Source organism: Amblyraja radiata, chromosome 5 (assembly GCF_010909765.2).
Source record: "Amblyraja radiata isolate CabotCenter1 chromosome 5, sAmbRad1.1.pri, whole genome shotgun sequence".
NCBI classification, from domain to species: Eukaryota; Metazoa; Chordata; class Chondrichthyes; order Rajiformes; family Rajidae; genus Amblyraja; species Amblyraja radiata.
This window is the reverse complement of record NC_045960.1, coordinates 76634873-76659587: the sequence shown is the minus strand read 5'-3', so window position 1 is coordinate 76659587 and position 24715 is coordinate 76634873. Positions and strand designations below refer to the sequence as shown.

Sequence of the window (24715 nt, the reverse complement as noted above, 5' to 3'; positions counted from 1 at the left end):
TGCATTTTCTGTGATCCTCGGTAGCCTAGTGGGAAGTGGCATTTTGAAGAAGTTAAAGTGGCTTCGATCTTTTGGTAGTGTATTTGCTCATTTGGTTGTTCTGTATTAGCAGTTGTAATGAATTTCAATTTTGATGGATGCATTTCAAAGGTTCAAAAGGTTCAAAGGTTATTTATTGGTCACATACACCTAGGTGTAGTGAAATGCTTCTTGCCAATGCAGCACATAAAGAAAGAATACAGACATAACATTAATAAGAGATTTAAACATAAAGAACATCCCCCCACAATGGCTCCCACCATGAGGGAAGGCACAAAGTCCAGTCCCCAACCCCAGTTCACCCATAGTCGGGCCTATTGAGGCCTCCACAGTTGCCTCCACGGAGGCCCGATGTTCCAGGCCGTTCTCGCCGGGTGATGGTGCTCCGGCATCGGGAGAATCCTCACAGCGGCTTGGGACACCTGGAACGGCCGCTTCCGTACTGGAGGCCGCGGCTTCCAAAGCCAGCAAGGCCGCGCCGGTTGGAGCTCCACAACTGGCGATCTCGTCGCGAGATCCCAGGCTCCCGGTGTACAGTTCGGCGCCGCCACCCGCAGCTGGCCGCTCCTCAGACCCGCAGCACCGCGATGTTGTTCCCGGTGGTCTTCAGCTCACCGGAGCTCCAGCGCGGCGACCCGGACAAGGCATCGCCCGCTCCACGATAGCGCTCCAGCGCTGTGCCGCTGCCGAAGCCGTGGTTCTGGGCGGTCCCCGACAGGAAACGCCGCTCCAGGCCCGCTGGTAGGCCGCGAGGACGGGTCGAAACTGCAGCCCGGAGAAAAGCTGCCTCTCCGACCAGGTAGAGACACTGAAAGGTAGTTTCCCCCTTCCCCCCCCACCCCCCACATAAAAAAGTCTAGAACTCCAGAAACAAAAATACTTTAACTAAATAAAAAAAAAAAAAAGATGAAAAGACGGACAGCTGCTGGCTGGGCAGTCGCGCACAGGTCAGCGCCCCCATCTGATTTGTTGTTCAATTTCCAGCCATTCAATAAGCTACAATGTCAATGTGAAACAAGAACAAGCACTCCATTCATTTGCAGCAATGTTATTGCCAAACTACTGTAAATCACTAAATAACCATTGATTTTTCTCTGCGTGAAGTAATTTAGTCAATCAATTGACAGTGGTCATAACAATAAATGTGGGCACTTTTCATTTCCAGTTTATTGATAACAGATTAATAATACAAGCATAACATTTATTACCAATTTTAGTGGTTATTAATAATGCTATATTTTTTTTTAAATCTCAGCATTTAAAAAACAACAGGTGAATGTGATTTTGCTTATTCTGCAATGGCAAGCTTCAGATGTGACCAACTGAATTCAATTCCTTCCTTCCTCTAATCTATATATCTATATTATTATTAAAGCCAGGATGTTTAGGCATTATAAAAAATCTCTGAAATAGATAGGCAAATAGGCATAATAAAATTACAAAAAAGGCACGAAAAAGGCATTTATTTCCACCACCAAAATATGGTTAAAAAATGATAACATAAAGATATTCTACATTAAAAGACCAAATTTGCCTGGTTGCACATAATTACTAGCATTTTTATCAAATTATCTGGTGTTAAACTATGCCGTCTGTCAGACAGAATATGCTTCAGTTGTGAAAAACTTCTTCCTACCCCAGCTGCGGTCACTGGTGCATACCCGAAACAAGCTACACTCTATATTCATGTCGATAACTTGTGCATTACAACTACCTTTGAGAACTTTAGCTATGTTTTGTATTTCTTCAAGGTTTTTGTTAACTAAAATCACTCTCTCACATTTTCCTTGTATGTCTTTACCTACATCGCCAGGAACTTTACGAATATCGTCAGTTACTTTGTTGAAAACCTGCAAGTTATTCACTAATGTTTTGCCACATTTCTCAAGGGAAGTGATAGCTTGTGGGAAGTTTGCAAAATTGAAAGCAATAAACACAAGATCGCGGTGGAGGGACTTTTTTTGCATGATTTCACTGACGATCCTGACTGTAGCAGATTCTTCTTCTTCAAAACAGTTGCCGATTTCTTTTATCTTTTCAAAATTTGCAGCATACTAGAGTACAGCAGAGAGCCATGTACCCCACCTAATCAAAACGGGCTGAGGAGGTAGCGGAATCGCGGGTGCCATTTCCTTGAACAGCTACACATGTGATGGTGCTTTGAGGAAGATTTTCTTGACATTGGAAACTGGGCGATCGACATTTGGAAACAAGCTACGTATGTGCTTGGCAATTCTATGAAGGCTTTGAGCTAAGCATGTCAAATGCAACATTTTGGGGAATAAAACTTTAAGAGCACGAGCAGCTTTTTTCATGTACGGAGTTGCATCAGTCACAAACAGAGAACATTCTCGTGTTTTATACCTTCTGGTCAAAGTACAGCAAGTGAAGTTGTAAACAACCGAGTAATAGTTGAGCTATTTGACTTCTCCAATATTTTCGATGTCAACAAATACTCCTTTGATGGTTGACCTACCTCCAGTTTACCGATGACCATATTGGCAACATATCTCCCCACATCATCGGTTGTCTGGTCTATTGAGATTCATATTTTGCTGCATGCAACTTCATCTCTAATTTTCTGCACAACAATGTTGAGATTGCTGTCAACATTATTTTTCAATAATGATGACTCGCTTGGTATATGTTCCTCTGTGTATTTCTCTAAAAAACCTCTGAGATTTGTTTTCCAATTTCCACAGTGGAATTCCAGCATCAATGAATGCCTTGCACAGATCACTCGAAAACTCAGATTTACGACTGGAGCCATCAGTAAATGTAGTGAAGAGACAAGCTTGGGTATTTCGCTTGAGTAGTCTACACCCCAGCGGTATCACCATTGACTTCTCTAATTTTAGATAGCCCTTATCATCTCCCTCCTCCCCCTTCCCAGCTCTCCTTCTAGTCCTACTGTCTCTGCCTCTTTCTTTCTTGTTCCTGCCCCCCCACCCACATCAGTCTGAAGGGCCTCGATCCAAAACGTCGCCCATTCCTTCGCTCCATAGATGCTGCCTCACTCGCTGAGTTTCTCCAGCATTTTCTGTCCACCTTCGATTTTTCCAGCATCTGCAGTTCCTTCTTAAAAAGATCTTGGAGAAGCCTGAATCAGTGGGCAACGGCACGAATGAATTAACAACCGACGGTAGCCCCCCCCCGGTGGTGGAAAATTTCTTGTAACATGTTAATAATAACATTGATATTAACGTGTTAACATAGAAAACGTCATTGTAATCACGGTACAACTAGAGAAAATAGCACAACCTTTTAGCAAAAAAAGGCTGATTTAGGCACTCGATCATGAAAAAGGCATTATCTTGGTGAAATCATCAAAAAAGGCATGAAAAGGCACATGGCATTTATGGCAAAATCCTGGCTAACTATTATTATTATTATCATCATATTACTAAAACTCTCATCTTGTTTGTTTGCAGGTTTGTGTTTGTACCTTTATTTGCGCAAAAACAGTACACGATAGCGCTACAATTTTTGGCCCACCTTACTCACCATTGTCCTGAGATTGATGGTATATTTTAAAGGTTATTAACGTTTAAAACTTAAACAAAACAGCGACCTCAACCGCGCATGCGCAGTTGGGGGAGGGTTCCCGTGCACGTCTTTACTGGCATCACAAAGGGCATCCTACACAGATGGGGCCTTTCCAGAATTTCATTTCATATTGCCATCTTTTTTTCTCCCTCATCACAGCGGCGAACCAACTTCTTCACGGGTAAGTTTCCTTCTATTTTAATTTCAGCCGCCCCGGCCCCGGGTTCCCTGCCTTAAGCCCTCCCCATTCCTCCCCCCCTCCCCCTACAGCCCCTGCCTCAAGCCCTCCCCCTCCCCTGGATGCTCACCCCCCCCCCCCCAACAGCCCCCGCCTCAAGCCCTCCCCCTCCCCTGGATGCTCACACCCCCCCCCCCAACAGCCCCCGCCTCAAGTCCTCCCCCTCCCCTGGATGCTCACACCCCCCCAACAGCCCCCGCCTCAAGCCCTCCCCCTCCCCTGGATGCTCACCCCCCCCCCCCAACAGCCCCCTGCCTCAAGCCCTCCCCCTCCCCTGGATGCTCACCCCCCCCCCCCCAACAGCCCCCGCCTCAAGTCCTCCCCCGGCTCAGGCCTGCAGCCTCCAAAAGTCACTGACTGACTTTCAGTTATTTTAAAATGCCGTGCGTGCAGAGCCGGGGGAGGGAGAGGCAACCAGGGGCTGTAGGGGGAGGGGGGAGGGAGAGAGAGAACCCTCCCCGCGGGCCCGGAGCAGCAGCACCCTGACCCTGTACTGGCTAGAACCACAGCCCAGGGCCCTGAGCTGGACAAAGACATGGACACAATAAGGAACCGGCCCGGAGCCGCGCACCTCCTTCCCCCTCTCGCAGCTCCAGACCGGAATATTGCGTTGGGGAACGAAGCTCAACAGGTCCCACTTGCGGTAGGGAGGGGCGAGGGGTTATGGACAATGTTAACAAAGACAGGACTCCCCGTCCAATGAGAGATTTGTAACATTGTTGTAAGGAGAGGGACGGAGTGGGGTATGATACGAGGAGAGGATTGTTGTTTAATAGAGGGAGGGGAGGGGGGTAGGGAGGGGAGAGGAGTTACGGAGGAAGTGAGTGACTGAGGACATGGGAAAGGAGAGGGAAGGAGAGATGAAGGAGAGAGTGGGGACGGGGAGGAGGAGAGAGGAAAGAGGGAGGGTGAAGAGGGGGAGGGAGTGCTGGGGGATGAGGGGAAATGAGCTGCGCCTGTGCAGTTGGGGGCTATCGGTACTTGGTAGAATATTGCGTTGGGGAACCGGTGAGTGGTGGAATATTGCGTTGTAGGAACGGGGCCCAACGGGTCCCACTTGGTCTAGTAATAACTAAAAATCAGCGATGAGCATTAAAGTATCACGTTTCAAAGGCAAACAATAGATTTCATAATATGCACTGATAAAACTTTACTATTATGCCCATTAGGACTTTAAAAAAATCTTAACAAGTGCACTTTTATCAAAGATCCGGTGATTTAATGATTCAGCAAGAGCGCCAATCCCCATTTAACTGAATGACGCACCACCCCTTCTCCTCTATAATGTTAAAAAGCCAAATAGCTCCTTCAAAATTATATGAAATCAAGGATCACACCTATTACACAAAATAGTTGAAAGAATGTAACCTGCAAATTCTAATTATCTGCAGAAACTGCTCACTTAGCATCCTCACCTCTGAAACTGCTGCTTCCCAATTAATTATTCAATCACTAGTTGCGACTTATTTTTTGGCACAGTGAAGATTTTGCAAAGATACATCTGAATTATTTAACTGAAATGTGATTACATCTAATTATTCAGGAAGTGAGATTTTCAAAAGTGGCACCTGAAAGTAAATGAACACCATTAACATTTAAAAAAAGATTCAAGCATGTTAACAAATACATTGAGAGTAACTTTCAAAGTTTTAAACATTCTGACATTCTATATCGCAATATTTTTTTGGTGCTTCTTTACAGCGGATGTGAGGTTAATAAGAGTTCAACAACTACCAAGCTTCTCTATTTCAAGAAAATGTTGTCAACACAAAAGTGCATGTATATTCAATTCACAGGTTGCTGTGTGGAAATTCTACTTGAGTCTGGGAGCTGTTTATTGTCATTTTTTCAGTGGCACTATTGTAGTCATTAATCAAAACTAAAGCACAAAATAACACATATTTCTGATGATCTTTTGGGACAAACGTTCTTAAAAGCAGCGTATGTACATAGGAAATCAGAGCAGGAACAGGCCAATACACTTAGTCTCTTCATCTAAACATAAGTTAATAGTTGAGGTTCTAGCGCTGATTCTTGTTGCATCCCACTTGTTGCAGCTTGCCTTTGAATCCTTTAGCGCTCTCGTGTGGCCAATCCTCTCTCCACGTTAATGTACTACCTATATATCATGGATATTGCCTGCAGCATGGGCCCTAATAACAGCATTGCAACAAAGGCCAACGTTGATTCATACAAGCAGTGCACATTAACGTCCAAAGGAATGACAGCATGAATTGTGGAATTGGTAAAGGAAAAAGATCCAGTGCTCAAATATGCAAACTGGACTTTTATAATGGCTGCAGACAGATCTCCACCTGCTGTTCTTTGTTTTAACAATGGAAGGTAACTTCAGTGTGAAACATTAAAGGACTCATCTCCTTAAGGACTATGCAGTGGTCAATCAATCACTGTCATAGATGAATGCATCTAATAGAGGTAGAGTGATGAGCAAAATAACAATTGGGAATTTTTTCCTTGATTACTCAGTACTTCACCCAGAGAGTTGTGAATTTGTGGAATTCCCTGCCACAGAGGGCAGTGGAGGCCAAGTCACTGGATAGATTTAAGAGAGTTAGATAGAGCTCTAGGGGCAAGTGGAATCAAGGGATATGGGGAGAAGGCAGGCACGGGTTATTGATCGGGAACGATCAGCCGTGATCACAATGAATGGCGGTGCTGGCTTGAAGGGCCGAATGGCCTCCTCCTGCACCTATTTTCTATGTTTCTATATCCACGGAGGGCATTGGGGGAGTCTGGTAAGGCGGCAGATATTAGGAGTAAGGCCATGTCAGGCTGCACCTCAACTATATAGTAGTACAGGTGCACAACCTTTTATCCGAAAGCCTTGGGACCAGACACTTTTCGTATTTCGGAATTTGTCGGCCTTCGGAATGGAAATTTTTTAGCGTAGATTTTAATGGCTGGCTCAGTGGTAGAGTGCTCGGCTCATATCCGCAAGGTCGCGAGTTTGCGCCTCGATCCCGGCAGTTCCTCGGTCGCGAGTTTGAGTCTTCAATGTAGTTTTTACTTGCAGAATAAATGTCTGTATGAAATGCAGTGTGTTGAATGAATTCCTGAATTTGTAAATGTGACCGCAGCATTGAATCACCTCTCGCACTCATGTCACCCTAGTGGGGCTACATGCCCTTAGGCGGCCTAAGGCAACATTTTCACACTCTTATATCCGTGTGCAGCAGAGGCGACGTGCGTTTGGCACCAAACGTGAGCTTTGGTGAGCTTTGGTGTGCAGACGACATCCTGGAAAAAATGTCCGGTTTCTTCCAGGTAGGCGATATACCCTCCCGGGCAAAATACCCTCCACTTCTCTTTTATGAAAGGGATTTAGTTCCCCTTTCTTCGAGGACCGACCGGAGGTTCCGCTGTCACCTCTGCCGCCCTCGGTGAACGTCCTGTCTCCCTGTCCCTGGGATAGTAGGTGGCGATCAAACAGCACAATACCCCCCTCCCCCTCCAACTCCAGAGGAATCCGCTCCCCGATGGGCCGCTACGGCGACAAGTGGCAGTTCGCCCACAGCCCGAGCTGCGCCACCCTAAGAACAAGACGTACCTTGCACACCATCAGCTTCTGCCCCTACGGGGAGCGTGTTCCTCTGGAGCTGGAGCGGGGCTGGGCTGGAGTTGCTGATCTGGGATCTCCGTGCTTGCAGTGGGCCTGGGGGTCGGTGTCCCGATGAGGGGGCACAGCTCGGGCTGTGGGCGAACTGCCACTTGTCGTCGTAGCGGCCCATCGGGGAGCGGCTTCTGGTGGTCTTGACGTCTCCGGCCAGTTTGCAGTTTTCCTCTGGAGTTGGAACGGGGCTGGGCTGCTGCTGGCTGTGGGTCTCTGGGATCTCCGTGCTTGCAGTGGGCCTGGGGGTCGGTGTCCCGTTGGTCCTGACGCCTCCGGTGACTGGCACTGACCTGCTGGCATCGCCGACATGAAGACAGTGCAAAGCCCCCGCGCCGGTGCAATGGGCGGGGAGCTGGAGAGGGGAGGGAAGGGGTCACACACATGGCCGGGAATGCACTGTGTATCGTGAGTCTACCGTGGGAACTTTTTAACTCAGCGGGCAGGCAGCAGCATATTGTCAATTATTAACCCTCCCGCGCAATATACCCTCACCTTCTCTTTTATGAATGGGGATTTAGTTCCCCTTTCTTCGAGGACCGACCGGAGGTTCCGCTGTCACCTCTGCGGGCCGCCCTCGGTGAACGTTTTCAAGGACCTTTCTTCAAGGACCGAAAAAATGTCCGCTATTCGGAGGTTTTCGTTATTTGGATCTTCGGATAAAAGGTTGTGCACCTGTAGTATACCACCACTCCATTCTGCATAATTTTAGTTCTATCTCCAGATGTTAGTGAGGGGTATTTTGCAGTGCAAGTGGTCTTCATCAGATCCAAATCTGGTCCCTTCATTATGTTCAAAATGAATGTTAAGGTTGCATACCAGTTATTCATCCTTTCCTACTCTTGTTCATTTTTGTATCAATCACAAATTTTAAGTTTTAGTTTTAAAGATACAGCGTGGAAACAGACCCGCCGACCAATGATCCCCATACACTAGCACTATCCTACACGCGAGGGACAATTTATAATCTTTACTGAAACCAATTAACCTACAAACATGTATGTCCTTGGAGTGTGGGAGAAAACCGGAGCACCCAGAGAAAGCCCACATGGTCACAGGGTGGAACATACAAACAACGTAAAACTCCATACAGGCAACACTCATAGGCAGGTCTCTGGTGTTCTACCGCTGTGCCGCCAATGTTTAAACAGGTAGAACAATGCCTGGTTTTAAGTGCGGAAAACCTAAACTATATCAGTATTGTCCCGCACTCCTTCTTGTGGGTTCAATTTCCGACTGCTCAGGTAAGGGACCTACTGCCTGCTTCAGGCAAACAATGTAAATGTTTGGCAACTTCCAGCGTGTTGACAAGCAGTGGGTTGTCAATGTGCTGTGGGTTCCCTGCCGCTGTTCAGATGTGTATCACTGTTTACACAAATTAACCATCATTCTGCACATTTTACTATCTTAAAATTAATGCAACAATGAGCAATTTCTATTCTTATACAAAGCTCCAAATTTAGCTCAATTCGTATTCATCCACATTTGCCACAAATATATTCTTTGCCTTTCATTCGGTTATTGTTCATTTCAAGCATTCCTGTGTTACATTGTAGATTCGCAAGTAATTGAAAATCTCTCAAATTACAACTGGGATTGGTCACCAGCAAACAAACTTTCTTTAGTCACACACTGAATCTTTAGTTGATTCAGAATACAAATACACTAAATAATTATATTTTCACCACACTTACACACTGTATAAAACAAAGCAAATAGTTAGCTTCAGCTAGAATATATAATTGCAAAAGTAAAAAATAAAATCTTTGGGTAGATATATTTTTTAATGCAGTTAGTCAAAGCAGTATTTTAAAGGTTAGTTCAATTCTGAATTATCAGATATCATGCCCAATATTGAAGTTTAAAAGCAGAATCTTCAATTAAGTGGTTCTTACACCAATGCTGCTTTAAGCAAGAACAATAGTAGTAGTGACAAACCAAATGACTTTTCATTATTTTTTAATCTGTTTTAAATTAGAATTCAAAATACAGATCAATATACAATGTCTCACAAACAATATCAAAGCTTTTATTACTCTTATTAAACTGCAACAATAAATCATAGAGGAATAAAATAGCAAATCTCACGTAGAATGAACACTTTTAGTACTATGGAATTGAAATGTCTTGCCACCATTCAACAAGCCTAGCTTCAGCCTAATAGCCCAAGTTTATACATATTTTAAAGTGACTGTAACACTCGTTTAAGGAATGTGTTTAGGCCACATTTTCATTTTTTCGGTGCATTCAACATATCATTAAGGGATTTGCACAAAAACTCCTCAGGAACAAATTTAATGCTATAACGCACTGATCGTAAACGCACAATGGATGCTGAATTTCTAACTGTGCAATTTTATGAATGGCTGGACCACTAAAGTTTGTATTAATCTTATTTGGCTACTACTGGAATTGGAACTATACCAGCTTACAGGTAAAACATAGGTATGCCTAAAAAGGGACTCGCATAAATACGACTTCACGATAAAACCTTCATCAATGTACTTCTATGACACAATATCCTTAGCCTTTTTGACATTGTTTTCTGCAGTAGCAGATTAACAGCTCAAACTAGTTTAAAGTGTTAAACCAAAGCAAAATTTGGCCATTTTGTCATTAAATTCTGTCAGCTATTTATACAAGTGTTTACTTGTACCAGAGTATTCATATAATTCTTACACAGGTGGCAAACACTAACTGTAAGGACTGGAATCACTAATCTACCAATGTTGGTTGAGTAAACACTATGCCATTATACTCTCAACAATAAGTCTTTATGGGCAGGGAGATAAGTAAACATTTCATAGATTTGCAATTCAGTACTATACTTGTGTTTTTAAAGAAATATACACCTTTAAAGTCACAATTCTAAACTAAATCCAACAAAATATACACTTTGAAAGTTACCCTATTTGTAATGGAAAGGTTTCAAATGCAAATGCTATTTTTCACAATATTAGAACTTGAATATTCAAGTCCTCATTTCTCAATTAACAAAAAATCAGATCTGTGAACTTGGCCTATGCTTTAAAGACATATTCAGAAGGACGAGGGATCAATGAGTTTGAATAAGACATTGTCTATATCAAGCACACAATATATGCTTGCAGTGGGGTATTTGTAGAAGCCCCCAACTGTTTTTAGCAGCTCATTTTGATAACTTGCCACCTTTAAGAAATGGGAGCCAGTTTAAGTGACCAAATAGGCAGCCTTAGAAATCCTCACCATCATTTAAATCCAAATAAGTATAGATATACTTTAAAAAAAATGGTATACCTGTGGTATAAATAGAAAAAAAAACATTGGCACACATGTATCAGAATTGGCATCTTCACACTTAATGCTGACCATTCTTGACTTCATTAACTATGACTTATCTACTCGGACTTATTAATGGAAACAATTACTACCAGATGGATTGTTGTGACATATCCTGTATTTGTGGGGCAGAGGTATGATAAACTTTGTTACAGTTCTTTTTTTTTAATTGCATTTTTGTATGTGCACTTCATTCATAGAATGCAACACGTGAACTTTTATTGCTTGTATAAAAAAATACATTGAAATAGAAATATAGGCTTGTATCTGTGAAGGAATTAAAGAAATAGACCTTTGTTCGAAAGACCTATATCATTATAATTAAAGATATTTGTTCTTCCTTCCCTATATTTTGATCCTTCCTTCATTAGCTGCTATTCAGGAGATGTTACTGTTTATTCCAGAATTTTTTATTAAATCCTTCAACCATTAAAGTTAAATATTTTGCAATGTAATACTATTTTATAGAGCAAAACTTGGTCAGATGATTGATTGATCAGTGCCTGGTGTTTACTAGTGTGCTGTATTTATCAGTGTGTAGTTCATATTTGGCAAAAAACTGAAATTACATTCATCCATGAGTGCATAACTTTGTGACGTGGTTGTTGGGTGCTTATTAAATAAATTTATTTTTTTGTATGCGTTTTGCATTAACCTTTCTTTTACCTGAAAGTGCACATAATGGGGAATGCACAATTTAACACGTATAATGCCCATTAAGTCTTCACCAGACTTACAATTTCATTAATTCCTTGTGCAGTTCTGAAAATAAAAGAATCTATTCTACTTTAAAGGTCTGATTTCTGATGGCAAGCTCAAAAGTGATGTAGTTAAAATGTTATAGCATTTTAATATTATGGCCTTACTGTTCTGAGATTTAAAAAAAAGTATAGATAATCTAAGGTGTAAATGTAATTCTTAAATTCTATGCTATCGGGCATTGAGAGAGAGTTGTTACCTCAAAGCCCCAAAGAATCTTCCCAACATGAAAGGTGCATTTGACGATGACCAAATTTCAACGATTCCTTCAAACTACAGCCGATTGGAAGTGAAAGACAATTCAAGAAATCTGCCAACTTGTGAGTGGGGTTTGTTTTACAATAAGAATTGCTTCCCTGAATGCAAAGACACCAAGATGCTAGCAAATTTACAATGACATTTGCAGATGTACCAGGACTTACAGTTTTATATAGATTCTTACTGGAGCAATACAGCATTGTATATCAATTCTGGCAAAAAACAAACTGCACTTTGCAACATCAAATATAAGGCTGCAGGTATGCTTCATATGCTATGTAAAAATAAAAAAGCCATTCATCAGTTCTATTATAAAGGTCTTTTTTTCATACGTTAAATGATGAGGGAATGGTTATGGTAAATAAGACAAATAAGTATTAACACCAACTTGTATTAAATTATGTAAACATGTACATCTTCTGAGGTCAGGACAGGGATCCTCTTGCCCAAGGAGTTACTGAACCTGAAGCATGGTTCGAATCTGTTTAGATGCCGACTCGTCATTCAGGTGTCTTGTGGTGTACCTGTGAAATAGAAATATGTTTGTACCATTGAATAAAATGACTGTCTAGTTTGCCAAGATTTGCAGTTGTTACTTCTCTGAACATTCTTACATATCTTTGTGATGGAGTCAAAAATAATATTTATTTTTAAATGTAGCTCTACTTTTAATAATATTGACTATTTGTAAAATATTAGCACACAGTAGTGCAAATGTGCATTGGATTTTTCTTTAATCTGCTTAGATTGTGGCGGCTTAATTTTCATCTTTGCCAGTTTTTCCACGTGCAAGAGAATTAAAAAAAACAATCTATAAAAACCTCCTCTGACAGTTAGATCTTGGATATAAATGCATACACAAGATAAAAATTCTAATTATATGTACCTTGAAGAGTTTGGGCAATTCTCTACTAAAACCAGATGGTTTGGAGTTGGCCAACATGTCTGGAACTGGACTGATTGCACCTCCTTCCAGCTTTGTGTGAGGCTGATGAAGAAACAGGCAGCCAACTGCTGCTGGACGAGGGCTAGTGAGATGGCTCTCTTGCTTTTGATTTTTATTGAAAGCATCGGTGATTGTTTCTCCCACATGTGTGAACATGCCAGGAGGCAAGAAACATGAAGGGCAAAGCCTGTGAGATAAGGCAACTGCAGGAGGAGCAGGTGCATTGTCTTTAGGTTCAACAAGATACCCTGGCTACCAGGCTAACGTTGAAAGGCAAACTCACCCTCCCCATCTACTTCCTCGGTCTGCAATCAGTCAGTGGCATGGACCTCACTTACAGGATCCCATGAGCTATTTTCTTCTGTAACTCAAGGGAAATCTCTCTAGGTATTTCCTGAGGTCTGCACAACATTCCCACTCTTCCCCATCTCCTGCCAACCTTCCTGCTCAAAATACACCTCCCGGCTAAAATCCAAGCAATGCCGACATAATTGGTTGCCAAAAGATTTTCAACTTTTACTTCCTTGAAGATGTGGAATATATTTCCCTGCAGAAGTACATTCTCAATAAATAAACCTTTGGCATTTCATAATGTTATCAAATTCTCAGTTTTTCTTCTCGGCTTCAAATCAAGATCGGGATATCTGGACTATGAACACCTTAAATATGTCTTTGATTTTATTCAATCCAGTTCTAATATGCACAGAACACAACACAAGTCTATTTATTCATATGGATGGAATACCACAGGAACATTGTTTAGGAAAATGTAAGTCTGCATAATGCAGGGCAGTGAAGCAGTGAGATCAGGCTATAGAGCAAGAATAGTAGGAGCATTCTCTAGCTGCTCCTGTCATACCCTTGGATTGCCACCACACTTTAACACACCTTTGTTCTATAGATCTCTATAAACCTCTCAACGAACAAAAAGTAATCTTATTAAATATCCTCATCTGTCAATTGCCCCTCATCTCACTTTGCCAAACATAGGATAGAGCATGCAAAGGAAGGCTGCTACATTGGAGCTAGGAATTTTCCAATGTGCTTCACAGGTAAACCTTGCCCTGGGAGAATTTACAGTAGAAAGTTCTTTCATTTTCATGAGAAAATAATGTTCCGCAGATGATTAAGCGCCCACTATGCACTTCGTGGACAAACCCCAATAAAGTCCATAAACTTTGCACTTTGACTACCTCAATGGTTGTCCACTGCTTTTATCAATGAACTGCAGAGGCCTTATCTGAACTTTTCAGACGAGTTCAAGCCGTGGTAATGTAACTACTTGTTTGAGCCAAATATCTCATAGCAAATACCAACTCTGACCTTTTAAACCTCTCAAGTATCAAGACATCTGTGTGATATTTATTGCTTCTCTGATAATGGCATTCCTTTTTAAATTGAAAAGAGCTCCTTAAAATAACCCCACCAAGATACCCAAGGTGCCAAGTTATGTCAGCATTTCTAACCATGGAAATCCTGCAAGACTAGCCATCTGAAACAATGTTCAGTCACAATACAACAAGCTAGAAAACCTCTTGACTGATTTTAAATAAGTGTTCAAAGCCAAGTTCAGTTACAAAAATAGATTTCTACTATGTGCAATATTTTGGACTGAACACTTTGCTTATGAGTAGACTTGAGACCTATAGTGTGAACATTGTAGGGAATTTTCCATATGTTGGAAAAATAGAGGCTTGGGGTAGGAAATAGTATTGAGCTGATTGGATGCTAGAAAGAAGCTGTGAAGCGACCAAAGATAACCAAACTACACGCGTGTCAGCAAGAAATTATATGTGCAAGCCATGAAGTGGATTATGTGCAAAACATTTTGAGATAATCCTAAATTAATTTGGTGTTTAAATACATCCTACCTGAGTGCATTCAGAAGACCTTCCACATTGTTTGGTGGCTGATCTTTCAAAACCTTTATACATCCTTTCATCTGAAATGCAATAAAAGCGATAAAGGATGACGTGGATTATGCTACAGTTTACAGATTAGGTTATTGTCATATATATCAAGTGCAATGAAATTCCTTGATGACATGAAGCTCACAGTATAAACTACACGGAATCACAATACCCTCGGCATCGTCTGGATTTTCACTTAATAAAAAATAAAATCTACAAGAAAGCCTTGCTAAAAATTTGGTAGATCATCATTCAAGTTCTGGACCAGAAATCTATTGGCAAATGGTGCCTTATGGACATATAATATTGGATGGTTCAATGACAATAACACGATAAATAACTGCTAAACTGCAGAAATATCTGGATAAACACAGAGAATTGCCTCATAAGGTCTACATCCACTTTTAATGAATGAAATTAATTAATTAGAACTCTGGTTCAGAGTTTTGTTGCCGATTATATGGGTGGGACACACAGTTACAGTGTGACAGACCAACACATTTTTGGTTCACGAGCATGCCAATAGCACAGTAGCACAAAAGGTCTGAATGGAGGAAATACGGTCAGGTCTGGGGGATTGTAAGCATCAGGTTCAGCAATGGTAGCAGGGGGTCAATTAAATGGGTAAGCAGGGCTTGGTGGTGGTGGTGGTGGAGCTGGCTGGGGCATGGTTACTGGTTTGGAAATGAGATAGGACAGGACGGTCATTGGCTGGATTACGTTGATGCGTGGCGACTTAGTTTGAGAATTCAGAGCTGGGAGGAGGAAGGGTGCAATGGAAGACCCAAAAGAGAGGATGTAAAGTATTAACACAAGTGTATCTATTCTAGATTCACAAAGTGCAGGAGTAACTCAGCTGGTCAGGCAGCATCTCTGGAGAAAACGATGGGTGATGTTTTGGGTCGGGACCCTTCTTCTGCCGCCTCTTTCTGCACCCATACCTACTTTAACTGGGTTCCCAATATCAGCCTGTGATCTTCTCAGAGGGGCATTCCTGCAAGTTGCATAGAAGGAGACTTGGTAGGCAAGTTTGGAGCCTGCCTCTGCAGGAGTGACCTGGGACAGCATGCATTATTCAAACATGCATGGTGCCGCCAACCTTCATAACTTATTTTTTAATGCAAAAGACATTAATTGAGTAGTGCACAATAACATGCTCCTACCTGATCCGATTTCTCTGCAACACTTATTCTGCTCTCCCACCCACCAAAAAACAATCCAGGTGTCAGCTGTCCCACCAAAGCACCCTTTCAGATCATATTTCTTTAATATCGAACACACCACAGGTGTTACTGCATAGTTAGAAGTTGATGCTTGTACCGTTGGCTCATCTTCAAACACCATTTATTTTGATTCACCTTTTTTATACAATCCACAATGAAGTCTACTGCAACATGATATAGTGCAGCCCAGCACTTGTGTTGATTTAGAAAAAAGAACATTAAGAACTAAATTAAAGAAAGAGATAGCATCTTCTCCTAAAATAAATTTGGCTGCCATTGATTTGTTCCATGGATCTGAAAGTCCTGTTTCCAGGATGCTGGCAATCTTGAAATGGCTTTCCTAGCAGGCAACATAAAAATAAGAAAATTGCATTGTCCCAACTCGTCAAAATAACACCATTATTGTAGCAGGAAAGGTTTCTATCTAGTTTACAAAATATGAAAACTCCTTTTTGTTTTGTTTTCGATCCCGATAAGGCTTGTAAAAATTGTAAAGCAAATCAGTGAGTTGCATAATACAAGGAAGCTCTGCAAGCCCACAATGTCACTGGGTGAACATTTTTCTAGAATGTCCTCCATTTTTATGCGAATCACTGAGTTTTGGATCAATGTCAGATGCTGGAAGTGATCAGGGGTGACAGAATGTAACACAGAAATTTGGTAAATATGCTGAAACCAATCAAAATTATTAGTTACTGTGAACCTGACAGGTTGCAAACCATATTTTCCAATTTGCTATATTAACTGGAAGCAAAGGCTACTGCAGGTGTTATGTAAAAATCAATACAATATCAGTGTGCAGGAAGAAACTGCAAATGTTGGTTTAAACCCAAGATAGACACCAAAAGCTGGAGTAACTCAGCGGGTCAGACAGCACCTCTGCAGAAAAGGAATAGGTGACGATCATTAAAGACCCTTCTTTGGTCTGAAGAAGTGTCTCAAACCGAAACATCAACTATTCCTTTTCTCCTGAGATGCTGACTGACCCATTGAGTTGCTCCAGCTTTTTGTGCCTATATACAGAATATTAGTGTGTATTTTAAGATTTAAAAATATGATATAATCTTGTGCAGCATTCCTACTTCTTCTAGTCAGTTGGCAGAACAATAGTCCAGATTATTTTCCCCTACATGTATTTCCTTACATCAATTTTTGATGTCTTTGCAAACGCTCCCACAGGATGCACGTGATCGTAAAGTATGATGACGCCCACCATAACTCTCATACAGAACAGCAGAGTTTCATCATTAGTGAATCGGCACTTGTACTCCCTAGGCAAAAAAATAATGAAAACAGAACTTTAAAATGCTATTAAAAATGCTTTTAAAATTTTAAATAATAAATTGCATTATGGCATTTCTCTACTATTATCAATACAATTGAATTACTGGTAGTTGTTCAATTACATTTCTTTGGTCTTCTAACTTGGGACTAGAATCAGCAATCTTTCACTGATCACGGTTAAGTCCCCAGGACTCCCTACCTAACAGCACAAGGAGGAGTTGCAACGTAAGGACGGCAGCAGTTCAAGATGATGGCTCTCGGTCTAGAGTTCCTTACTCCCATGTGCCTTGCCCTTCACTCTAACAGGGACATGCATACCTTGCAAGTGCTTGTCCAATACCATCAAGTTGGCCTTGTCCCCAATTTAGAACTTTAACTTATGGACAGCATCTGTCCTTTTCCACAGATATTTTAAAACTAATGGAACTGTGGTCATTAGCTGCAAAGTGTCTGCCCACTGAAATCTCAATTATTTGTCCATCAATTCAGTCTACCTAACAAACGCGTCTAAAAAGGAAAAACATCTAACTGCACCTCAGTTCCCTTTACAAGACCACTTCAGGTAGAGTTAAAAACTATGTCAGTAGAGACACTGATATTTCCATAGATTTTCTAATCGAGACAGGTACAGGCAGTGTTTTCAATAGATCTCAAATGTAGTTATTAAATTATCCATTATTATTATTAACAGATGCCACAATTCATGAATATAAAATACTAACAACTTCAAGATCATACTTACGGTGTTTCGAGCATGACTTTGCATATGCTCGCCATAGTGCTTAAACAGTCAGTTGTATTTTCAATGGGCAGAGTCTTGTTCTGAAATACATAAGAACAATTATATTTCAAGGCATATCCACAATCCTGAGTATTGTGCAACGCTGTAAGAACGACCTTTCAGGATTATGCTCCCTCTAACAAGTATGGTTGTTGGATTATTATAAATGACATGTAAACCAGTAAACAGTCAAACTGAATCATAATTTGCTATCCACCAATTTTCCAATTATTTATTTTGATCCACAAAAGTGTAGCTTTGACTGGTCGACTATACAAGTGCACATATTGAGCAGCTAAACCAAAAATTCTTAATAATTTTCAATGCTATACCAATATCTTAATTAATTAAATTATATAGATCATTTTGTTCAGTTTTAATTTTTGGGCTATAAATTTTGTTTAAATATATTTATTTCGCTTTCCAATAAAGACAGGCGCATAATTAAACTTGTAAGGGAGAGTTATGGCCCTGTCCCACTGAACGAGCTCATTCAAACTCGTGGAAGCACGTAGAATGTACGTAGTGGGTACGTCGGAGCTCAGGACTTCTCTTAGCGGCTCGTAACGGCAGGTACTCGGGAAACGCGGTAAGGTCGGGAAGACTCGTGAAGATTTTTCAACATGTCCACGAGAGCCCTGAGTACCAAGGAGCAGCCATTACCGTAAATTTCCGAGCAAATCAGGGCAAACTCGGGAGAACTAATGAATGAATTTGTGCAGTGGGACAGGGCCATTAAGAGTAGGAGTATGTGACAGCACCTCTGGGAATGAGATGTGAAAGCTGAGATTGGTTCAGGAATTGGATTGCAGTGGCATGTTTGGGCATCCAAATTTTCAAGTTCCTGCATCTTCTCCCAGATGTAGAAGAGCGAATAATGCACGACCATGACGATAGGCATCCTTGACAATGCTTCTAGCTTTCCTGATGCAATGTACAGTGAAGGAGGAAGCAAGTGATGAGCCTATGATGGATTGGCCTGCGTTCTTCACTCTCTGCAAGTTTAGGCGGTCAAGAACATTCGCCCATCAGGTTGAGATGTATCCCGACAGAATACTTTCTACAGCGTATCTGTAGATGTTCAAGAGAATCCTCGTGGATATGCCGAATCTTCGCAGATGCCAATACACAGATGCGCTTTCTTGATCATGACATCAGTGTGGAGGGACCAGGTTTGATTGCTGGTGATTTGGATGCCAAGGAACCTGAAGCTGTTGACCATCTCTACAGGATGTTAGGGTTGTATTCAACCTCTCGCTTCCTTTGGTCAACAACCAAATAATTTGTCTGACTGATGTTAAGGGCTAGATTATTATCTTGACACCAAGTTCCTGATCTCTTTCCCTTACACTATTTCATCATTTTTGAAGATCTGACTAACAACAAAGATTGAGTTGGCATTGTTCTTGGCTACAGTCACAGGAATGCAGGGAGGAGAGCAAGGGACTGAGCACACAACTCCACGGGGGTCAGTGTTCAGCGTCACGGCAGAGGAATTGCTCTGACCATTTCTAACCAACTGAGGTCTGCCAGTCAAGAGGTGAGTTTTAGATATAGGCCCAATGCCAAGATCCAGATCGGCAAGGTGGCGCAGCGGTAGAGTTGCTGACTCACAGCGCTAGAAACCCGGGTTCGATCCTGACTACGGGTGCCTGACTGGATGGAGTTTGTACGTTCTCCCCGTGACCTACGTTCCTCCCACTCCAAAGACATACAGGGTTGTAGGTTAATTGGCTTCGGTAAAGTTGTAAATTGTCTCTAGTGTGTGAAGGATAGTGCTGGTATGCAGGGATTGCTGGTCGGCGCAGACTCGGAGGGCCGAAGGGCCTATTTATAACCATATAACAATTACAGCACGGAAACAGGCCATCTCGGCCCTACAAGTCCGTGCCGAACAACTTTTTACCCTTAGTCCCACCTGCCTGCACTCATACCATAACCCTCCATTCCCTTCTCATCCATATGCCTATCCAATTTAGGCCTATTTCTGCACTGTATCTTTAAAAAACAAAACTAAAGTTTAGGGATCAATTTATTTGGAATTATGTTGTTTAAGGCGAGCTGTGGTCAAAAGGTAGCATCCTGATGTGGGTGCTCATTTGTCAAGGTGATCCATGGCTGCATGTAGTGCGTCTTTCATAGATCTATTTTTCCTGTATGCTGACTGCAGGCGGCTACATTATCTGGAAGACCGGTGTAGATGTGTTGCCACATCTAATCCTTCAAATCACCTAATTGGGGTCAATGTTAAATCAACTGAGAAAGATCATGTTATTTTTTGGGGAGGACTGGAATGATGGACGTTTCCTTGAAGCAGTTTGGGACAGAAGACTGTGGAAGTAAGAGGATGAAGATGTTGGCAATGACTCTGGCCAGTTAATTGGAGCATGATTTCCATGACTCCAGGGCCTCCCACCAGGGTTGCTTCATGGAGTTTACCCTCGTGAATGCAGATCTGACATGTCTGACAGACTGATTCCTGGGATGGCAGGACTTTCATATGAAGAAAGACTGGATAGACTCGGCTTGTACTCGCTAGAATTTAGAAGATTGAGGGGGGATCTTATAGAAACTTACAAAATTCTTAAGGGGTTGGACAGGCTAGATGCAGGAAGATTGTTCCCGATGCTGGGGTAGTCCAGAACAAGAGGTCACAGTTTAAGGATAAGGGGGTAGTCTTTTAGGACTGAGATGAGAAAAAAAAATTTCACACAGAGAGTGGTGAGTCTGTGGAATTCTCTGCCACAGAAAGCAGTTGAGGCCAGTTCATTGGCTATATTTAAGAGGGAGTTAGATGTGGCCCTTGCGGCTAAAGGGATCAGGGGGTATGGAGAGAAGGCAGGTACGGGATACTGAGTTGGATGATCAGCCATGATCATATTGAATGGCGGTGCAGACTCGAAGGGCCGAATGGCCCACTCCTGCACCTATTTTCTATGTTTCTATGTCACTAAGTATGGGACAGAGCCAGCAAGGATGGTATCATGTTCCAAGGTGGAGCCTTGTTTGCAAGTTCAAAACAGGAGCAAAAAGACATTAAGCTCATCCAGCAGAGATGCGTTGTTGCCAGAGATTAGCCCCAAACTTCGGCTTATGAGGATATTCAAGCCTTGCCACAGTCACCTGGCAGCCATTTGATTAAATTGACTCTCCAGTTTGTTTTCATAAGGAATAGGATTAGAATTAAGCCATTCGGCCCATCCTACATGATCATGCAAACCTTTTGGCAGTGCCCAATGCAGTATTTACATGCATCATTTTAAACTTATTTTTATATAGGGAGAGAGAAAATGCACACATTAATAACTCATTAGTTACTTCATTAATAAATTTGAATGTTTAAGTACATTTGATGGCCCCGACTTTACAGTTCCAGTTAAAGAATGCTGCTCTGTTTAATAGTTTCATTTCTCCACAGACTTTGTGGGCTTCTGTTCTCGTGATTTGCGGCAATTAAGAATGCAAACAAGAAAACCACTTTCAACAATGGATTTAAGTCTGTGGCAACAGGCATGAAATGTCAAGCTTACTCAATGAATCAGCATGAAAGTCCAAATCAGGAACAGAGTTACTGACATTAAATACATAAAAAAATATGAATATGACAAAGAGCAAGATAAAAATAGAGAATGTTTATAATATTAAATGTATTGATAATTACATTTTTGCCTTAAATTCTTTAAGATATAAAGTACCATTGTGTAAAATGTACATTTTCAGCAGCAGTGGTGTTGCCTGGCAATAGTTAAAGACTTCATACATTGGTAAGCATACACTTAAGACAGGAATATTCAAGTCCCAAATTGTTCTTCCTGGTTTAGGTCGTCAGTTAGCTACACACCATCATTGTAACAGCTGGGTCTCTCTTGAGATATTGGTAAAGTGAAGCCATCCATTAGCAGGGAAACAGGGAGGGTAACATCCAGACTTATACATTTAACTAAAACATAAACTGTTGTTAAAACTCAGTGGGTCGGGCAGCATCTGTTGAGTGAATGGATAGGTAACCTTTTGGGTCAGGACCCTTCTTCAGACTTAACTGGCCATGTGTGGAAGGAGGAAGTTGACAGATTGATTTACTGCTCAATAATGGTGAATGTGCAACCATTATTGTTCAAGTTCAAGTTGAACGCAGAACTTAGCGGAGCAAGAGTCTTTCCTAAACTGGATTTGTCTCACGCTTACGCCCAACTCAATGTCGATAAGGAAAGTCAGCAGCACTTGACTATCAACACACATAAGGGCTTGTATTCATATACAAAGCTGCCCTATGGTGTGAAATCCTCCCCAAATTGTTTTCAGTCTGTCATGGACCAAATATTACAAGGCATCCCGCACTGTGTGTGCAACCAGGATGACCTACTGATATTCACAGAGGGCATGGTAGAACATCTGGAAATCCTCGAGCAAGTTCTCACACGACTGAACTGCCACAATGTCAAACTGTGACAAAGTAAATGTGCATTTGCACAGTCAGAGGTGGTATACCTTGGACTCAAAGTAGACGCCAACGGACTTCGCCCTTTGAAGGCGAAAGTTGAAGCAATAGTGAATGCTCCAAAATCCAACAATGTGTCAGAGCTACGATCATTCCTTGGGATGGTGCAGTTCTATGCACGATTCCTTCCAGATTTAGCAACTGTGCTAAAGCCACTTCATCATCTGCTACAAAAAGATGTGAAATGGATGTGGGGAAAGGAACAGCAACGTGCATTTGACATCTGCAAGGAAAACGTGACAAGTGACAAACTTCTTGTTCACTATGATACAACACGCGAGATGAAACTTGCTTGTAATGCTTCAAGTTATGGTGTAGGTGCAGTGATCTCCCACGTAATGAATGACGGTCAGGAAAAGCCTATTGCTTTTGCATCCCGCACCCCGTCATCGAGTGAACGCAACTATGTGCAGATAGAAAAGGAAGCACTCAGCATTGTGTTCGGAATCAAGAAATTCCATCAGTTTCTTCTCGGCAGACCATTCACCCTGGTTACTGATCACAAACCACTACTAGTGATTCTTGGTCCCAAATCAGCTATACCTTCCATGGCAGCATCAATGATGCAGCGCTGGGCAATTCTGCTGTCCCAGTATGACTACAAGGTGCGGTACAGAAGCTCCAAGTGTAAACGCAGTTGCAGATGCGTTGTCCCGGTTGCCCCATAAGAACTCTGATGTGGGAAGTGAGAACTCAATCTACACACTGCAAGTTGTAGATGAAGACTTTCCAGTGACTGCAACAGAAATTGCAGCAGAAACAAAGAAAGACAATGTGCTGAAGTGGATTTATGAACAGACATTGAACAGATGGACTGAAATCGATAGTGGATTGAACTCAGTTCTGAACTCAGAGCTGAAGCCTTTCCATAATCGACGTCATGAATTATCATGTGAGCAGGGATGCATTAAGTTGTTGTACCAGAGTGTTTGTACCAGAGCCTTTGAGAAACAAAATTATGAATGAACTTCATGCCGAACATCCTGGCATAGTAAACATGAAGTCAATTGCCAGGTGTATTGGCCTGGTATTGACAGTGACATCGAGTCACTGGTGAGCAAATGTAGCGTCTGCCAAAATTGCCGGAGTAAAACACCAAAGACACCACTGCAACCCTGGTCATGGCCAAGTAGACCTTTTCAGAGAGTTCATGTAGATTTTTGTGAAAAGAGTAATGATCACTTTCTGGTACTGCTAGTCATTCCAAATGGATTTAGGTTAAGCATATGGGGTCAAGCACGACTACTGAGTGTACCATAGATGAGTTAAGATCCATTTTTGCATGCCATGGTTTACCAGAAGAACTTGTTTCTGATAACGGGCCTCAGTTTCATTCAGAACAGTTCAAAGAGTTCATGCAGCGGAATGGTGTAAAACACACACTTGTTCCCCCATACCATCCAGCCTCTAACGGAGGGTGGAGGGCGGAAAGGTCTGTTAGAGTGGTCAAAGATGCTCTCAAGAAACAGGTTTTGCAGGGTAGTTCAAAGCTCAGCATGAAACATCGTTTGGCTAGTTTCTTGTTGAAGTACAGAACCACACCACACACAATAACGGGCTACTCACCTGCAGAACTGTTGATGAAGAGAAGGCTAAGAATACGCCTAAGTCTAGTTCAACCCAATTTGGCCTTGAGAGTTGAGCAAAAACAATTAAGTCAGGAACGCCATTTTGACTCCCACAAAAAGGAGAGGTACTTCAAGCCAGATGAGCAGGTTTGTGTTCTCAGTCCTCCCAACAAGTCCAGTCGACACAAATGGGATGTTGGGAAAATAGTGGAAGTGTGTGGAACAAAAAGATGTCCTAATCCCTGAGTCTTTATCTGAAAGTGAGTTGGAAGAGCCAACTGTGATTGAAACACGAAGTTCAGTCAGTACAGACAAAGAAACAGATTCCTCTGGTCAAAGTCAGAGTACTAAAACAGAGCCAAACAAGCCTACAGTTGAGTCAACACCTAAACCTGTTACACCTGTTACTGTTAAGACGATCAGGCAGGATCCGTAAACCAAAGATCTTATAGCGGAGCAAGATAGGCTACTCCTGCGAAATGCAATGGACTGACGTGTAGTACGCTATGGAGGGGATCATGGGCATTTTTCCACGCCCATTTTAGTAACCTGAGCCTACCTGACCCGACCCGACTCGCAGTGTAATCAATGTTGTGGGGCAACATTTTGTGTGGGTTAGATTCATAAATCTGTCAGTTCATACTTCTTGTCAACAATAACATTTGATTCTGGTAATTGTCTTTTTTAATGTTTTTTAAATCATTTCTTTTTAAATGGTT

The 24715-nt window shown here is 41.9% G+C and overlaps 1 protein-coding gene across 3 annotated transcripts in view; it reads right to left on the bottom strand.

Moving 5' to 3' along the window:
* Positions 1-9684: 9684 nt before the first annotated feature.
* The window catches only part of cyria (CYFIP related Rac1 interactor A), a 169269-nt gene continuing 154238 nt past the window's right edge, over positions 9685-24715 (bottom strand). For 2 of the 3 annotated variants that reach the window (XM_033021567.1, XM_033021566.1), the window contains 4 exons: positions 17892-17971; positions 17010-17136; positions 14604-14674; positions 12136-12310 (listed from right to left, as the gene is read on the bottom strand). In XM_033021567.1, the coding sequence (XP_032877458.1) occupies positions 12241-12310; positions 14604-14674; positions 17010-17136; positions 17892-17971 (348 nt within the window). In that variant the 3' untranslated portion in view covers positions 12136-12240. Of the gene's footprint in view, positions 12311-14603; positions 14675-17009; positions 17137-17891; positions 17972-24715 lie in introns of all 3 variants that reach the window. The other variant, XM_033021565.1, reaches the window with a different exon arrangement.